The sequence below is a fragment of the Anthonomus grandis genome, chromosome 10, assembly GCF_022605725.1.
Source record: "Anthonomus grandis grandis chromosome 10, icAntGran1.3, whole genome shotgun sequence".
Lineage (NCBI taxonomy): Eukaryota > Metazoa > Arthropoda > Insecta > Coleoptera > Curculionidae > Anthonomus > Anthonomus grandis.
The window spans coordinates 24,626,315-24,642,637 of record NC_065555.1 but is presented as its reverse complement, the minus strand read 5'-3'; the positions used below and the strand labels follow the sequence as shown (position 1 = coordinate 24,642,637).

At 30.9% G+C, this 16,323-nt stretch overlaps 1 protein-coding gene across 1 annotated transcript in view; it reads right to left on the bottom strand.

The window, feature by feature from the left end:
* The window catches only part of LOC126741669 (protein obstructor-E), a 43,861-nt gene extending 40,752 nt beyond the window's left edge, over positions 1-3,109 (bottom strand). Inside the window, exon 1 of the mRNA XM_050448209.1 lies at positions 2,945-3,109. Within this exon, the coding sequence (XP_050304166.1) occupies positions 2,945-2,987 (43 nt within the window). The 5' untranslated portion in view covers positions 2,988-3,109. The remainder of the gene's footprint in view (positions 1-2,944) is intronic.
* Positions 3,110-16,323: the final 13,214 nt, after the last annotated feature.

Genomic DNA, 16,323 nt, shown 5'->3' with positions numbered 1-16,323 from the left:
GTTTCCAGATAAATGGATAGGGCGAAGGGGGCCTATAGAATGGTCTGCTAGATCTCCTGATAAAACGCCGTTAGACTTTTTCTATGAGGTCATTTGAAATCTATTGTGTTTACTCCCCAACCTGAAAGTTTGGATGAACTTCGTCAACGCATCATCGACAGCTACCATGATATCCCACAACATGTTTTTGAAAATGTCCGTCAGGAATTTAAACATCGCCTATATCATTGTTTGGCCAAAAACGGGCAACATTTTGAACACTTATTGAAATAAAAACTGATATTTTCATGTTTTTGTTTTCTATCTGAACAAATTAAGATAAACAAAGATTTTTCTAGTTTTCTCGAAAACGTATCGACCGATTTAAAAAAATCAAACCTCAAAATAATAGACTTCGAAATACTTTTTTAAACAAGCTATTACTCAATACCCCATTATTTCTCGATGCCATTTAAAATTTTTAAGGGGATGATCCTGGGGGGCAGAGGATGAAAGGGGGTGAAGTAATTTTAGGTTAGAAAGTTGTCCCCCTTGACAAACCTTTTGACGTATTTCGGCATTTTTTTTTGTGTGTTTTCGATAAATCCGTGGTAGGAAGTTTTCAAATGAACACCTTGTAGAGCACAGACTGTATTTGGTATATTTTTTCAAGAAATTCAAGACCTCAGTTATGATTTACTAAAAAAGACACTACAGAGAAATGTGTAGAATAAATGAAATTTAATATGGCCTTAGGCAAGAAGCTTGTATAAAAACCCTTGGTTTTTCTAATATAAAATATACCTGAGGAATAAATATTTTAATCTTGTGTGGAATGAGATTGCTTAACTTACATTACTTGCAATGAATTAAAATTAAGAGAAATTGTAATGAGTTTGGTAAAATAGCATATCTGAGCCACATATTGTTAAAATGACATTCTAGTCACATGATCAGATAAAGAAGCTCGTTTTCAAATACAAAACGTTAGCTTTCTAAGTAAAGCAGCAACTATCTTAATAAAAATTATAAATAATAATAACATTTACGTTAAAAAGAGAAATTCGATCCTAGTTCACTTAGAGTTACTAAATATTACAGCGGAAATGGTAATAAAACTTTTTAAAATTCATGGATAAATAATAAATAAATATGTCTTTATTTGGTATCAAATGCACATTACATTACATTTGCCTAAAAAGGCGAAGATTAGCTAAAGCTTCTTTTATCTCTTAACCCTAATAATAATAATTACACATGTTTTGACCAACATGCAGTAATAGTAATATAAAAATTAACCAAAGAACAAATTGAGAGAAAAAAAACTAATTAAATACATTTGTAAATCCGCAGAGAACAAAATTAATTGTGCAATTGTTCCTCCAAGAACAAAGTTTTATAATCATTTTTAAAGCGAGATATTGGAATTGAAAAATTAGGTCTAGATCGATTATAAATTGTTAAGGCAATGTAAGTATAACTACATGAGAAAAGAGCTGTGCTATAGTGTGGCAATGTCAGAGTCTTATGTCTTATATCTCTATCATAAATTGCATTTCTTAGAATTAATTTCTCTAACAGATATTTTGGCTTTTGGTTTTTATAGAGCCGATACATAAATGTAAGAAAATGAAACTTATAACACGTATTTTGTACACGTTGCAGTTTCTGCTGGGTTATTTTATTAAGACAAGGATAGTAAACGATAACACACTAATTTAAAATGGATAACACTAATCAAACAATATTAATAATACACTCACGCAATAATACACGCAATATCAAACTTCCAACATAGTACTGTAATCCTACATAGTACTGTTTTTTTTCTTATTCAATAAATGCACTCTAATTTGGAATTACCGATGTGATAGCGATGGGAATAAAATAGTATCCTGGGTTGATACAAGATAGAGCAAAATGGAGAATGATAATGCATGTCAGCCAAGATCTATCAAGGGTTGTAGAGCTACAAATGATGATGACAAATGCACTCGTATAATACAGTGATCATTAGCTTAGTTTAATTGTGAATGACTAATTGTAATATCTATCGTGCTTAGTTTCTTAATATGCATGATTCATAATGGTTAACTATTTTTGCTTTATTATATATTAAATAGCTTGAGTATAAATGTAATATAAGTTACAAGGAATAACAGAAAAGTTTTTTTGTACAGATCTGCTAAAAAATACTTGATTCAAGAAATTGAATGTGTTGGCTAATGAATCCTGACTGCCTCTGGACTGAATAATTTTTTTAATTATAATTTAAATAAAAAAAATAAAATAATTAAAAGCTAAAATATTTATAAAGCTAAATTAATCTCTCATTTACAAATAACATTATTAAAAGGTATATTTAATATATTATTTAAAAAAAAACTTATTTTCTAAAAAACTTTATATGTTGGAAATATTGCATTTTTTTCCATATTCGAAACATATTCGAATTTGTTCCATATTTTAGCTGCCCACTATACTCGTATTTGTATCTTAATAACAAAAACCAAATGATTTCAAAATTTTTATCATACTTATATAATGATTGTTTACTGTTACCACGCACTGAATCTTCTGATTATTAATAACTATTGTTGTAAAACTAATATAAAAAAAAATTTCTGGAATTAGGTCAGGAACTAATTTAAAAAAAAATGCATAAATAAAATATCACTGTAAAAACCTGATATTTATGCACTTGTCTCATATACCTAAGTCTTATTTTTATATCCTACAAGCCGTTAGATTGTACTGTTAGTTACTTCTAACGGAAACCAATGTAAAAGTATCTTTAAATTTTATATATAGTTATATGGTGATTGCAAAAATCTTAATCAAAACACACCAAATATTGAAAGGTCAATCATTTAGTCAAACTTTCCCCTTTTTACGCAACTTTGACTCGAAACAAATTTGGTAAAATCAGTGAATAACCGTAAAATAAACCAATCGGCAAACTTACCGATTAAAGCTAACAGCAGCAATGTACACTGTAACTTCCACATGATGAAAAGGTTACTGGGAGGCGAGGTAAACTGTCGTGCGGTTATAAAGAACGAGTGGTTTTCTTTGGTTCTGTTGATTGACCTTCACTGGCATGGCATATGCACGAAGAAATGAAGACCCGATAGAATGTTTGAACGATTTTTAATGGGCTAATTTAGTGTTTATTAATAGGTTTTGGTGAAAAATTTAATTAAATGCATTTACGAATAATGGATAATAAATGACTTAAAGAATATAATGCAATCATGGCTTTAGTTCTAAATTTCTTTGGTGAAAGGTTGTTTATAATTTCTATTTCATCAATTTATAAAATGACTATACAGGGTGACTCTAAACGGTGCAGAAATTATTATTAGATGATAATGATAATGATTAGCACTGTTAATGTGTCTTGTGTTAATGTCTGATGTGTTTAATGGCATAATAGCCAACTTAAAACCATCATATGGACCGAGTCCTGACGGTATACCAGTAGCGTTTTTAAGTCATTTTATTTATTCCCCTTACAAGGTATTCTATTTAAAAGGAAAAACAGAATATTTTTTTAATGCAAGATAGTCAATCGATCTATTTTAGCTCCGAGGATTAATAAGCGTAATTAAGAAACATTTGTATGAAAAACAAAAAATTTACACAAATAATGTTTAAATATTTTTTTATTACATTGTCGGATTCTACTGTCAAAATTTCTAACAAAGACTTGTAAATATGAGTGCAAATGCTTTGAATTGCTACAAAAGCCATTTTTCTTGTGAAATAAAGCCAAAGGATAAGAAAACTGATTTATTTGGTTGTTCGTGTCATACATGCCAAAGAATGGTATGCAGGAAATGTACTGGATTATTAGTATAGGAAGCACCGGTATGAAGGTTGAATGTAGCGGGGCGGAATAGTTTGCCACCCAAGATGGCCGATTGATTCTAATTTTTGATTTTGACGTACATCAAATATGACAATAGTGACATTTTTTAACTGTTGTATTTGACGATTGTCTATTTTAAGTTCCTTTTGGGTGGAAAACAAGCCAAGCCTCATGGTTTTTTTCCAATGTAAAGTTTTTTAAGTAATTTTATGGCTTTTTGTAGTTTTCTTAAGTCATGGGTTAATAAATTATTTCACAAACGTGCTAACATCCAAGTGTTTTCTAATAATGTTAAGGTGCATTTTGGATTCTTTAAATTTCCATTGATTTCATCCTTCTTGGAGGGAGATCTGTCATGTAAGTCCAACTAAAAGTGTTACCAATTATCGAGTTTGCTCCAATCACTTTTCTGGTTCAGATTTTAATAACCCTGATAATCCTACATAGCGACTTAGATGGGATGCTGTACCACATAAGATTGAAATGCAAAGTGATCATAATTATTCGAAGGTCCCTAATGAAAAAAAGTCCTATTTGCAACCAGTCCCAAAGATTGACAGAGAATATCTTTACTCAGTTAGTAAAGAAGATCTAAGTTCATTTCAAGAGCAAAAAGCCTTAAAAATCACGGTTCCAAATCTTACAGGTTCTAATTCACCAAACATCTCTTCAGATACTGTGAATCTGGATAATATTCCAATATCGTCCAGCTCTGATTTCTCCAGTTTGAAAACTAAGAGAGACCATAGTGACAAATACTCTTTTATTCTTAAGAATAAGAGAGGCGTTCTTGCCAAGGCAGGACTGTCTAAGGATAATCTTACAAATGAGCAAGAAATTATGTACAATGTACATAAGTCTGTGATGTGTAAGTTATCTAAGCTTAAGTTTCTTCTCAAGAATGAAAGAGCTCACGTTGCATCTCTAAAATCACTGTATGTATAATGGTGGTAGGTTCCAGTTTATTGAGAAAAATCTTAATGAGGTAACAAAGGACTTTATAAACTGCCAAATTTTAAATGCAAACCGTCCTCCTTCTGGTCGTAGATGGTCTTTTAAGGATAAAGCTTTTTCCATCTACATTTTTAAACGTAGTTCCAGACTGTACAAGTATTTAAGACATTTTTTTCAATTACCATCACCTCGTACTCTTCAATCGATACTTTCTAATATTCCGTTTGAATGTGGACACATTAATTAAGCCTATTCTTGAACATAAGTTCTAGGCAGAGTCTATGAGTAACCTAGACCGCTGCTGTAAAAAAACTTTTTTTTTTTAAAAAAATGGGTATGGTAAAATTTTAATAAAATGTGGGTTTTTTATTAAAATTGTTTTTAATAAAATATCCACATTGAAACAAAAACTGATAAGCGTATTGTTAATTTTAAAATAAAATTCTATTTAAATATAACTCTCATCACTCGTCAGTTAACGCATCAGCTTCTGCAAATTACTTTAAATTTAAATATCACCCAATAAATCAGGCTTAAATTTCCCGCCATATGCCACCCAAGATGGTCGCTCCGTCTTTGTCAACAACGTCAATATAGCTGTCAACAGAATTTCTGTCTGTTTATTAGGCAACACGCATTTCTATATATTTGTTTTGTGTTCTGTGATAGGAAGGACGATGTTCTCTGTCCTGACTGTACGAACTACTATGAGGAGCTATCGAACCTAGAATTTGAATGAACTAGGAGGTTTGGTTAATTCAATGAATAAAATCAAAAAGAAGAGGAAAAAGTCCATACAAAATTTTATGAGATTATTATATTATTTTTGTCCACAAATATTATATAATTTTTTTTGTGAAGGTGTTAAGACAATTAGTAACTTTCTGTAACTTTCTAGTCTGATGATCTAAAGAACACTTGCGGAAATGCATCACTCCTGACATTGAAATTGGCATTTGTAGAGAAAAGACTTCCCTTAATAAACTTGTCTATAATAAGATGATTAGAAAACGTGGTTATAAACACCTCCTTTAATATTGGTTTTGATAGTGAACTTAAAGTTCTTAAAATACAAATTAAAACTTTTGAAGTATCTGTGCAGTTCAGGACAACTTCACTACTTGCTATTTGTGTGGATGATCTTACTACAAGCACGAGCAGCTTTTCTAATAACATAGAAAATGGGAATGATAATAATAAGTCTTTAAATACTGATGGCTGGAGCTCTTCAGTCGCAATCAACGTGACTTGTTGTAAAATTGTGAATATGCTGGCGCAGTCTCTGAAGGCTTTCATTAAGTATAAACTGTCTGTTCAAAGTAATGAAATTTCAGCAAATTAACATACTCAAAGATATAAATCTCGAAATAATTAATATACTGTAGGAGGCCTTCCCAAACGCTATGAGGAGGAAAAAACATTTTGATTTCGAGCTCACCCTAGTGAAGAGCCGTGTGCTGAGTCTCCAAAGCATATATCTTTAAAGATATTGTCACACCAAATGTCCTCACTAAAGAATTCGCAATCAAGTAGGAACAATCAACCATGGAAATCTCAATCACTCCTGAATTTTTCTATCTGCATTAGCTGAAGAAAACACAGTAAAAGAGGCTTTGATGTACTTTAATATAGCACACGAGGTTTTCTAAACTAACTACTTGACTGGATGACTTAAAATAATGGAAAAATTCTCTGATGATATAGAAATGACCTTCGGATTGGATAAGTGCCGAACGTTCATTATTAAGAGTAAAATACAACCAGGTGACTTTCAAACAGAAAACGGATAATTAATGCTATGGACGAAGAATAATCCTACAAATATCTAGGAATAAAGCAGGCGCAAAGAATAGACCATAAAATTATAAAGAATGAGCTGACTACTAAGTACAAGAATGCGACGACTTTTTAAAACAAGTCTTAACAGCAAAAACTTACTTAAAGCTATTAATGCATATGGAGTCAGTTCATTAACTTACTCTTTTGATATTATAGGATGGAGGAAAATGGACATCGAAAATTTGCAAAGAAAGGCTAAAACACTCCTAACGAAAACCAATAAGCATCATCCGCAGAGTGCCGTAGAACGAACTATGCTACCTCGACATATGGGAGGAAGAGGAATGACCGACATAGAGAAGCAGCTAATTCAGTAAATTAAACTTGCGTTCCTTTTTCTTAAGAAAAGCTGAAACATCACACATTCATCGTGCCGTATTTGAAGCAGACGACTCAACACTACTTAAACTACAGGAGCTTGAGCTGCCCATACACCATCGCACCGAGCAAGAAAAAATGTCAGCTTGGATGAGAAAACCACCACATGGAAGGTATGTTTACCAGATTCAACAAGAGTATATCGACATGGAGGCGTCAAACTACTGGTTGACTTTTTCAGGACAGCTTTTCCCCGAAACTGAAGGGTTTCTTGTGGCTATCCAAGATCAAGTAATACCAACAAGAAATTATTTAAAGTTTGTCGTAGGTGATCCGATGGTACAAAGTGACAGATGTAGGTATGGATGTGAGACAACGGAGTCTATTTAGCATGTCACCGGTGGATGTCAAACTTTTGCACCAACGGAATATAAAGAACGACATGATCTAGTTGCAAAAATACTGCATCAAGAGCTCGCAGAAAAACTAAACCTCTTATGAGCCAAAGTACCATATTATAATTATAAGCCGGAACCAGAGCTTCATCCTTCTGATATCTGAGATATCTAAGATAAGTGAACGATCTCCCCCTCCCCAGGGGAGAGTGCGATTGCCGTTTGGCATGAAATCTGATAATCATAATAATAATAATCTTTAGTAGTATAAATATACAATATAAATATACAATGAGAAGTATAAATATACAGAAGTATAAATATACAATGAGAGTTGATTGAGAAAATATACGATGAGATTGAATAACTTTAATCATTGAAAACCCTTTACGATATTCGTTTTCGGTAAGGCACAATATCAGCCCGTTTCCATTCAGAAGAAAATAGAGAATTTGCTATACAATTATTAAAATATTAAAAAATTTACATGTATTCCATCAAAACCAACAGCTCTAGTCTTGACTTGGGTTGAATATTTAGATACTTCAGTTTCTAAGACAATGAGAAATTTCAAACTTTCAGATTTTGTACCAATAACATAGTATCTATGAATTTCAGCAGAAATATTATTAGATGCGGCAGAAATAAATAAATATAAATAAACCCAGAGATTTGGCCCAAGGGCGTGGTTGTAAGAAAGCTTTTAATCCAATGGCGCTGATATTTCAACAAAACGGAGTAATAGCGACTAACAAGTATAATAATATTATATTACACCTTAATATTAAATCTTGAGGTTTGAAGGTACATGAATTAGAGGTATTCTTTAAAAATAATCATTGGATTAGATTCCTCTGTCTAAGTAAGGATGGCTATATAAAACAGATATAATTACGACACCTATATAATCTGATTTCTATATTTTGTAGGGCAGGTTGGATACATAAAGAGTCAGTTGTTAAATGATGAATGAAACTGTTACTGATAAATACATTATAGCTAGTAATTTTAATGAAAAGTTTGATTTAACCAGAGTTACTCTCGTCGAGTGGTTAACCTTTTCTCCAGTTTTGGATTTGTTAATTAAGCTGGTCACCAGTGGTAAGAGTTCCATGGACAATACCTTACTTACCAATCCTGAATCCTCATATGTAATCAATAGTGATGATGTCTCTCTGTCAGATTGTTAGATTACCTGCGAATTTTCTTTCAATTCAAGAAGAGCGCCTTAAAAATGTGTGATGCTAAATGTATCAGCTATTGTCCCATAACAGACTTCGGTTTACTAATGTTGTTAACTTCATTTCTACAGATCAGTGGAGGCAATAATTGGGATCATATATAAAGTTCTGATGATGCCATTGGAAATTAAATCCATCACATCTTTTTTTGCATTTCGTAAAGCATTAAAAGCATTCTTACTGGAGAGAGCTTTTTACACAGTTAACGATTTTTTTTTGTAATCATTGATTTGAAATTTCGCACTAGCTGATTATGTATTTTTACTATCTGTACATGTTTAGGTATACTGCTTTGTGTAGCTATTTTAGTTTTTTTTTATAATTTTTTATTTTTTTAAATTTTTTTTAATTTTTTTTTAACATAGAGAGATTTTTTAATGATTTTTTTTTTGACATTGTATACATTAATTTATATATTTTATAATAATATTTTTGACTACTTACAATTTTTAAATTGTATTAATCTGTATATATTGTAGTTATTCTATTCTATTCTATTTATTTATTTATATTTTTTTTAATTTTTCTTTTCTTTAGTTGTGTTTTGTTTGTATTTTTGTATCTTTTTGTTTTACAGCTTTGTCTACAAATTGTAACAATTTCTTGACAATAAAGCATTGATTGATTGATTGATTGTTTCACATTCTTTGTGGATGGCCTTGTTGTTGTCTACCTTGGTTCCTTTGAGTTCACTGAGTTCAAACATAGCTAGAACATCAGGGCATCATCAACAGGGAACATCTTTTAAGGCATAATAACCAGAAATATTCCTACCTAGTGTCTGCTGAAACAGTGCGAAAATACCTCGTTGAGTGTCGAAGGAAAATTGATTTGGAAAAATTGAGGCAAATAATACATTTATAAGTGTCGCAAGTCATTAAAGCTTTTAAAATTAATGTGAAAGAGACGTCACCAAGTCAAATAAATGCTTGTTATTTTAATGAGGCATTTGTTAATGATTCGACCATCTTAAAATTAATTCTGCCTCCGCCTTTCAGAAACCCTTTGATTTATTTGAATAGTAATTGTGGTTCTTTCTTTGGTTTTTCTTCAGTGACTTATACTAGGTGCCTCAAGTGATTGATTCTATTAATGATAGTCCAAAGGACTTATTTGATCTCAATACACGGCTTAATAAAACCATTAAAAACTTGATTATTGTTCCTTTAAAAAATATATTAACTTAGCTATTACAAAGGACATTTTTCCCACTTGTCTTAAATTTGTAAAAGTCATACCGACACATTAAAAAGCATCTTAGATGAATCCAGAGAATTCTGCAAATTTTTTAAGTCCAAATTTTTCGTAAAATCTTTGAGACCATACTGAAAACTGAAATAGAAAAATAGTTTGAGTAAAATTCATTGTTTTAAGTAAGATAATATAGCTTTAGACATTAACACTGAACGGATACAGTGGTCAGGGACTTGTGTGACAAGATTTTGGAAGCTCGTAGAACATTGACTAGGCTAGAATTATTAACAACAACATTGTTTGAGTTCAACGTGTGCACAGGGGCTCGTTGTCAAGTTTACACGTATTTTTAAAAATGGAAATTTTCAGCTATATATCAACACATATAATAATGTTAACGTAACTCATTGATGTTAGATTTTGGATTAAAAATAAAAAGTAGAAATAGATATATGTTATTCTAAGCTCAAAAATAACACCTTCAAAGCAAAAAAAAAATTATTAATATTCTTATTCCTAAAACCGCTTCTAAAAAATTTGAAATGGGAACACCACCACAGGCAAAAGCTGATGTCATCTTGCGAAATGTCATGTTGACAAACGGCTTTGTATTTACATCCGGAATTTGTAAAGTTCTGTTTTTTCTTTAGTTTTTGGTTTAAAAAAGGCGCATTTGAGTGTTTTTGTGAACTGTTACGATAGTAAAAACTTGTGTTGTTTGTGCCGCACCATGGGAAAAAGGCGATCTTTTCACAAGTAAATACCGATATTATCATAACATAATATCAAGAGCCAACCATCGTCATAAACGTAGTATAATAAAAACTTATTAAGAAATCCATAATAATTATAAAATATTTAATTTCCATAAAAATGCGTTTTATTCGAAAAGTACCTTTACTCTAATGAAGTACGTTAAAAGAACGCATAAAGAGTTCATAAACGGTAATATTGTTTATAATTTAAAGCATAATCATTAATAATAAATATTTATCATTTCAATATCTTTTAACGACGTCACTGGTAAAGATTAGTTTCGTCCATGGATCAACAATGCGATCAAGCGGCGTTGTGATGTTGCCTTTTTTGGCTTCATAGAGTATATGAAAAAAATGCTTCATATTTTATTAAAGAGGTTTAATTTAATAGTATGGTTTTGCGCCTGTCAAAATAAGTGACAAATTTTAATGATATTATAAAGTGTGAATTTTACGATTTATGAAAAGCTTTCGATTGTGTCGATGATAGTATAGTTTTTCAAAAGCTGGTCTATTATTGTAGATATAATAATTAAAGTATTAAATTCCTCCAGTCCTACTTAACAAGCAGAAGTAAATATATTGATTTTGAGAGAGGAGTTTACTGATCACACATTGCATAGAAATTGTAGTCATGGTGCTAACTTTGGATGAAGTTGTAATTTTTCTTGGTGTCACTCTAGTGATTCGGGATTCACCTAGGGTCGCATGTTAGGAAACTCTCGTCCAAATTATCAAGCTGTATATTCGTCAAACGAAATTTGTCCACATTGTGGCATTCGTTCAAATACTCTCGGAGGGTAGAGGTTACATGTGGAGGAGCTCCGTCTTGTTGCCAAATTAAATTTCGATATTTCTCCAACGGCAATTCTTCTAAGAAGTCTTCACTTTAATTTTGAAAAAAATTATGGTACCGTGGACCAGTAAGAGATTCATTATAAAATATTGAAGCAAAAATATTAAAATTTTTTATAGGACGCCAAACATGGATATGTATAATATTTTGCAGGGCAGTGTGTATATAGTGTCTATTTAATATTTCGGGGACATTAAATGTAGCTCCGTCTGTCCAAACTGCATATTTTTCGATATTCTCCACGTATTTTTTAAGAAATTTAAGATAGCCAATCGCTGTATTTTAGCTCGGAAAAATTGAAAATGTAATAGAAAAATAATAGCTTGAAATACAAAAAACTTACGTCATAAATGCTGAGTTTTTAAAATGAAATATCCTACTTACTATCACATTTTTGGATTCTAGAGATGGTTAATGTAGCTCCGCATGTCCAAACAATTTTTTTTAATCAGGTTTTTCTTGTTACTGGATTATAATTTGAGACACAAATTGAAAGCGACTTTATTTTTAAGCAACTGTTGGCTATTTCTGTCAAGTTCTAAACAAGAAGACCTAAAGTCGAGGAAGACGGCCATGCTAAATGTCCGGAACTGTCTTAGATTGGATATTCTTCTATAATTTAAAATAGTTCTGTTTCAGCGTAGTGCGTTACTAGATTTCTTTTTTTGTTATGTAATAATTTAGTTTTTTCAATTTTAATTTTTATAATTTTTTTTACGGATATATTTCTATGAAAATCAGTACTACGTCTTCTATTTACCTTAATGGCATTTCCTTGACACTTCAATTTCCTTACAATCCAAAAATATTGTCTTTCATGCAATTATATTTTTATTACGATTTTTAAATTCTCCAAGCTAACGCAGATCAAGTAGTTATCTAGAATTTATTGAAAAATACGGGAAAAGTAAGAAAATATGCCATTTTTCTTCTTAAATAAAATACCCTATACACTTACTTTTTCAATTTTCCATTGAGGAATTTTAGTTTACTTTACCAAGTTATTAAAAGTTTAGTTTTCTGACACCTATTTTTAAATTTAGCAAGAAACAAGATTTTGTTTATATAGAGAGATTTTAATTCAGTGCACCTTGGTCAAGCTTCTGGTTATGTTGATAGCATTTATACCGCCTTCTTAAATGCGTTCGATAAAGTTAACCATGATTTGTGGCGATTTAAATTAATTGTATTGGGTTTTGGATTAGGTGCTGATCGAATATCAGGTTTTTAACCAGTCCGTAGTCAGTATGTGCGTGTGGGTAATTTCATTTCAAAGAAAATATCTGTAGTGTCACGCTTTCCGAAGGGATCCTAAATGGTCTTATACTATCAATTCTATTGTCTATACTGGAATGTCAATATTTTGCGTATATTTGATTTACATGCCCTCTGTACTACTGCTAGACTAACGAAATCTCGAGCGCCTTGTTTGACTCCAAATTTATAATTAATGATAAGAGTACGGCATAAGGCTCTATTGATGTATAGACACAGCAATTCGATTTTAAACTGGCTTGAGTATAAAAACCTAAGAAACAGAATTTATTTGTAAGCTCTGTTCTGATCAGCAAGAATCAAAACATGCGAAATAACATTTTTGAGACTAGGTGTGCTAATCAACTTAAGGCTAATATATCTTAGTTTACCTTCTCAAAAGTTATTTCTGCATATGTTTTGAAAATGCTTAACAGTGTCAAATTGAGCTTTTCTGACTCATATAATATAAATTTTAAAATACTATCTCTAATTTTTATTCAATATTTTTACCTTCTTAATTAACAAATGTCTTTCAACTGCTCAATTTGCTAGTCAGTGGGAATATGCTCATAATTCCTATTCAAAAAACTAATTGTCCAACTGACCTTTCTGGCTACAAAGCTATTACTAAGTATCCTAGCAACAGCTTCAAAAGTTTATTCAAAATTTACTTCTTTAATCGTTTTCAACGCGTGTCTATTAATAATAAAGTATCAGATTATCATAAAATATCAAACAGGGTATTCCACAAAAGAGTGTCGTGACCCCACTACTCTTCTCTTTATATACCTTTTATTATTATTTTTCTATAAACTATTGTTCAATACATCAATATCCTGACGACACTCAAATTTACTTAATATGTTATTTTAGCAATGTCAGAACTGCCGTGTGAGGTGTTACTTGGTATTTGTATACCTATATACTAATACTTGGGTTGTTTGTATGTTCTCTAAAAATAGACCCTTACTGGAAATTTTAAAGTTTATTTTATTTTATTTTATTTATTTTAATAGACGGGATCAACCCCATTACAAAAAAAACAATATTACAAGTCCAATAGTTACACCTAACCATAACTTAAAATAGCTAAAATACAAATATGTTGGTACAGGCAAACCAACATAAAATCAACAAAAGAGTTTACACAATCTCTCTAATTTGATTCCTAAAACTAGACAAGCCAATGCCCACAACTTCAATATCCTCATGGTTGATAATATTTAAGGTTCTTTCGATAGGGGAGTGAGTGGCATAGTTAGTACTGTGAAAAGGCAAAGCAAATAGTCGGTTTCGTCTCTAGAGTCTTGAGGGGACACTGAAGCTAATTCTACCGACAAGGTCGGGGCATACAATCAGACCATTAAGAAGCTTAAATACAAAGGTTAAATCACCACGAATATGTCTTTCTCTCAATGTTGTCATAGCCAGCACTTCCCTTGCATCATCATAAACATGATCGTTCGGTATTTCCAAATTTAATTTAAATAGACAAAATCTTAAAATTATTAAGATTATTATTAATCCTTTCAAGGGCCAGACAGCTGTTCATGTAATAGGGGGACCATATCATTGAGCCATACTCCAATAAAGAAACCACCAACGACTTATACACTCTCTTACAGGTCTCGATTGATAGCTCTCTACAGTTACGCAGAACAAAACCCAGAACCCTGGAGGACCTAACCACTATTTTATTTATGTGTATATTAAAATTTAAATGATCGTCAAAATAAATGCCAAGATCCTTGAATGTATCAGAATACTGAACAGGGCTTCCCCCTATATTGTATGATGTTACAACTTTTTTACTTGTGAAAACTAATATAATTACATTTCTTTATGTTTAAGAATAAGATATTATTGACACACCAATCATTTAGCCTATTCAGGTCATTCTGTAACTAAATTTGGTCTTTGGGAGTCTGGATTACTTTATAAAATTTCAGGTCATCTGCAAACAATAAAAAGGCACTATTTTCAAAACATGTAGCTATATCATTAATGAAAATGTTAAAGAACAATGGTGAGCAGTGTCCACCCTGAGGTACACCAGAACATACATTGATATTGCTGGATCTAGCACTACCCAACCTAACCTGCTGAGTTCGGCCTGACAAGAAGCTTGTGAACCAGGCAACTATATAATTGGAGAAACCAATCATATAGTTGCATGCATTATTCATTATAGAATAAAATGCATGCATTATAGTTTTGCATTTATGCATAAAAGCATAAGTTAGGTCAATGTTCAGTTTCATGATTTACAACGAAAGACCTTGACTTATTTATGTAGCCCTGAAGAAGGCCTAATATTGGCCGAAACGTTGGCATAAAGAAAAACTTAAAAGGCTTTGAAAATCTAAAAAACTTAAATTTACTTTTGTAAAGATTATTATTTAAATACTGCTCTTAAAATTAATCAAAACCTTAATAAAATTGGTCATATGTCTGCTGCACACAACTTAGTTTTAAATAAGGAAAAAACTAAAATGATGAAATTTGTTATAATTATATCTTGCAAAGCACCAATTTCCTTCATAAGATCTATATTATGTTCATATTTAGTGAATTTGCAAAAAACCTAAGTCTCATAACTGACCTAATATTTTCTTCCCATGTAAATAACTTGGTCCAAACTTTATACTGCAATCTGAAAAATATATATTTAAGCAAACATCTTCATCGCACTACCGTAAAATTAAGATTGTGTGATGGTCTTATTCTCTCCACTTTTTTATTTGATGTTGTGTATTGGAGCAATTTTAAATAAAGATAAGGAAACCTTACAAAAAATACAGAAAGTCAGTGTTCGATTTCCAGTTTATTTCTTTTTAATCCGATAAATATTTTTAATAACATTCCTTTGTTATATCGCAGTTTACATTTATGTTAATTATTATTATTATAATAATAATAATAATAATATTTATTATTATTATTATTATTATTATTATTATTATTATTATTATTATTATTATTATTATTATTATTATTATAGGGATGGTACATGCATGTTTTTGTATATTGACTTCATCAAGGGTGTGCAGTAAGAATACCAAATGAAAATTTAAAAAATATAAAAAATTCATAATGGATCACAGACAGGAACGATCAAGCAATAAAAAGAAACATGTACCCGCAAGTACCATTTCAGTACAAATTAAACTTTAATAGCCATAGTTTTATATCAAGAATTAGTAGGAAGCTGAGTCATCAATCTTTTATAATATTTTAATGAGAGAATGTTTTATTATCACGTTAAAGAAAAGAAGGCAATTGGCTACCGTGCTCTTTCTTTTTAAATTGTTACATTGTTATATTTCTTGCCCTAAATTTTTTAATTTCATAAATATTTCAGTGTTTTTAACATACTTTCGCAGAATATAAACTATAGTTTTTATGAACCTATGGTACGTACGAAGCACTACTTTATTAATAATAATATCGATCCTTTTGGCACAACGTAACATCTTTTTTTAGAGAAATGTGGAGACATTATCGGTTCCTAATTTTAATAATAAATTTTAGAAAATTACTAAGTATGGTAAATAAAGGTCGAAACGTCGACTGTCAAATTTTCAAAATATCATTTTTGCAAATTTAGTCTAAGGCCCCTCTATAGACATAAGGTTATACTAAGCAATAAATACTGTTATCC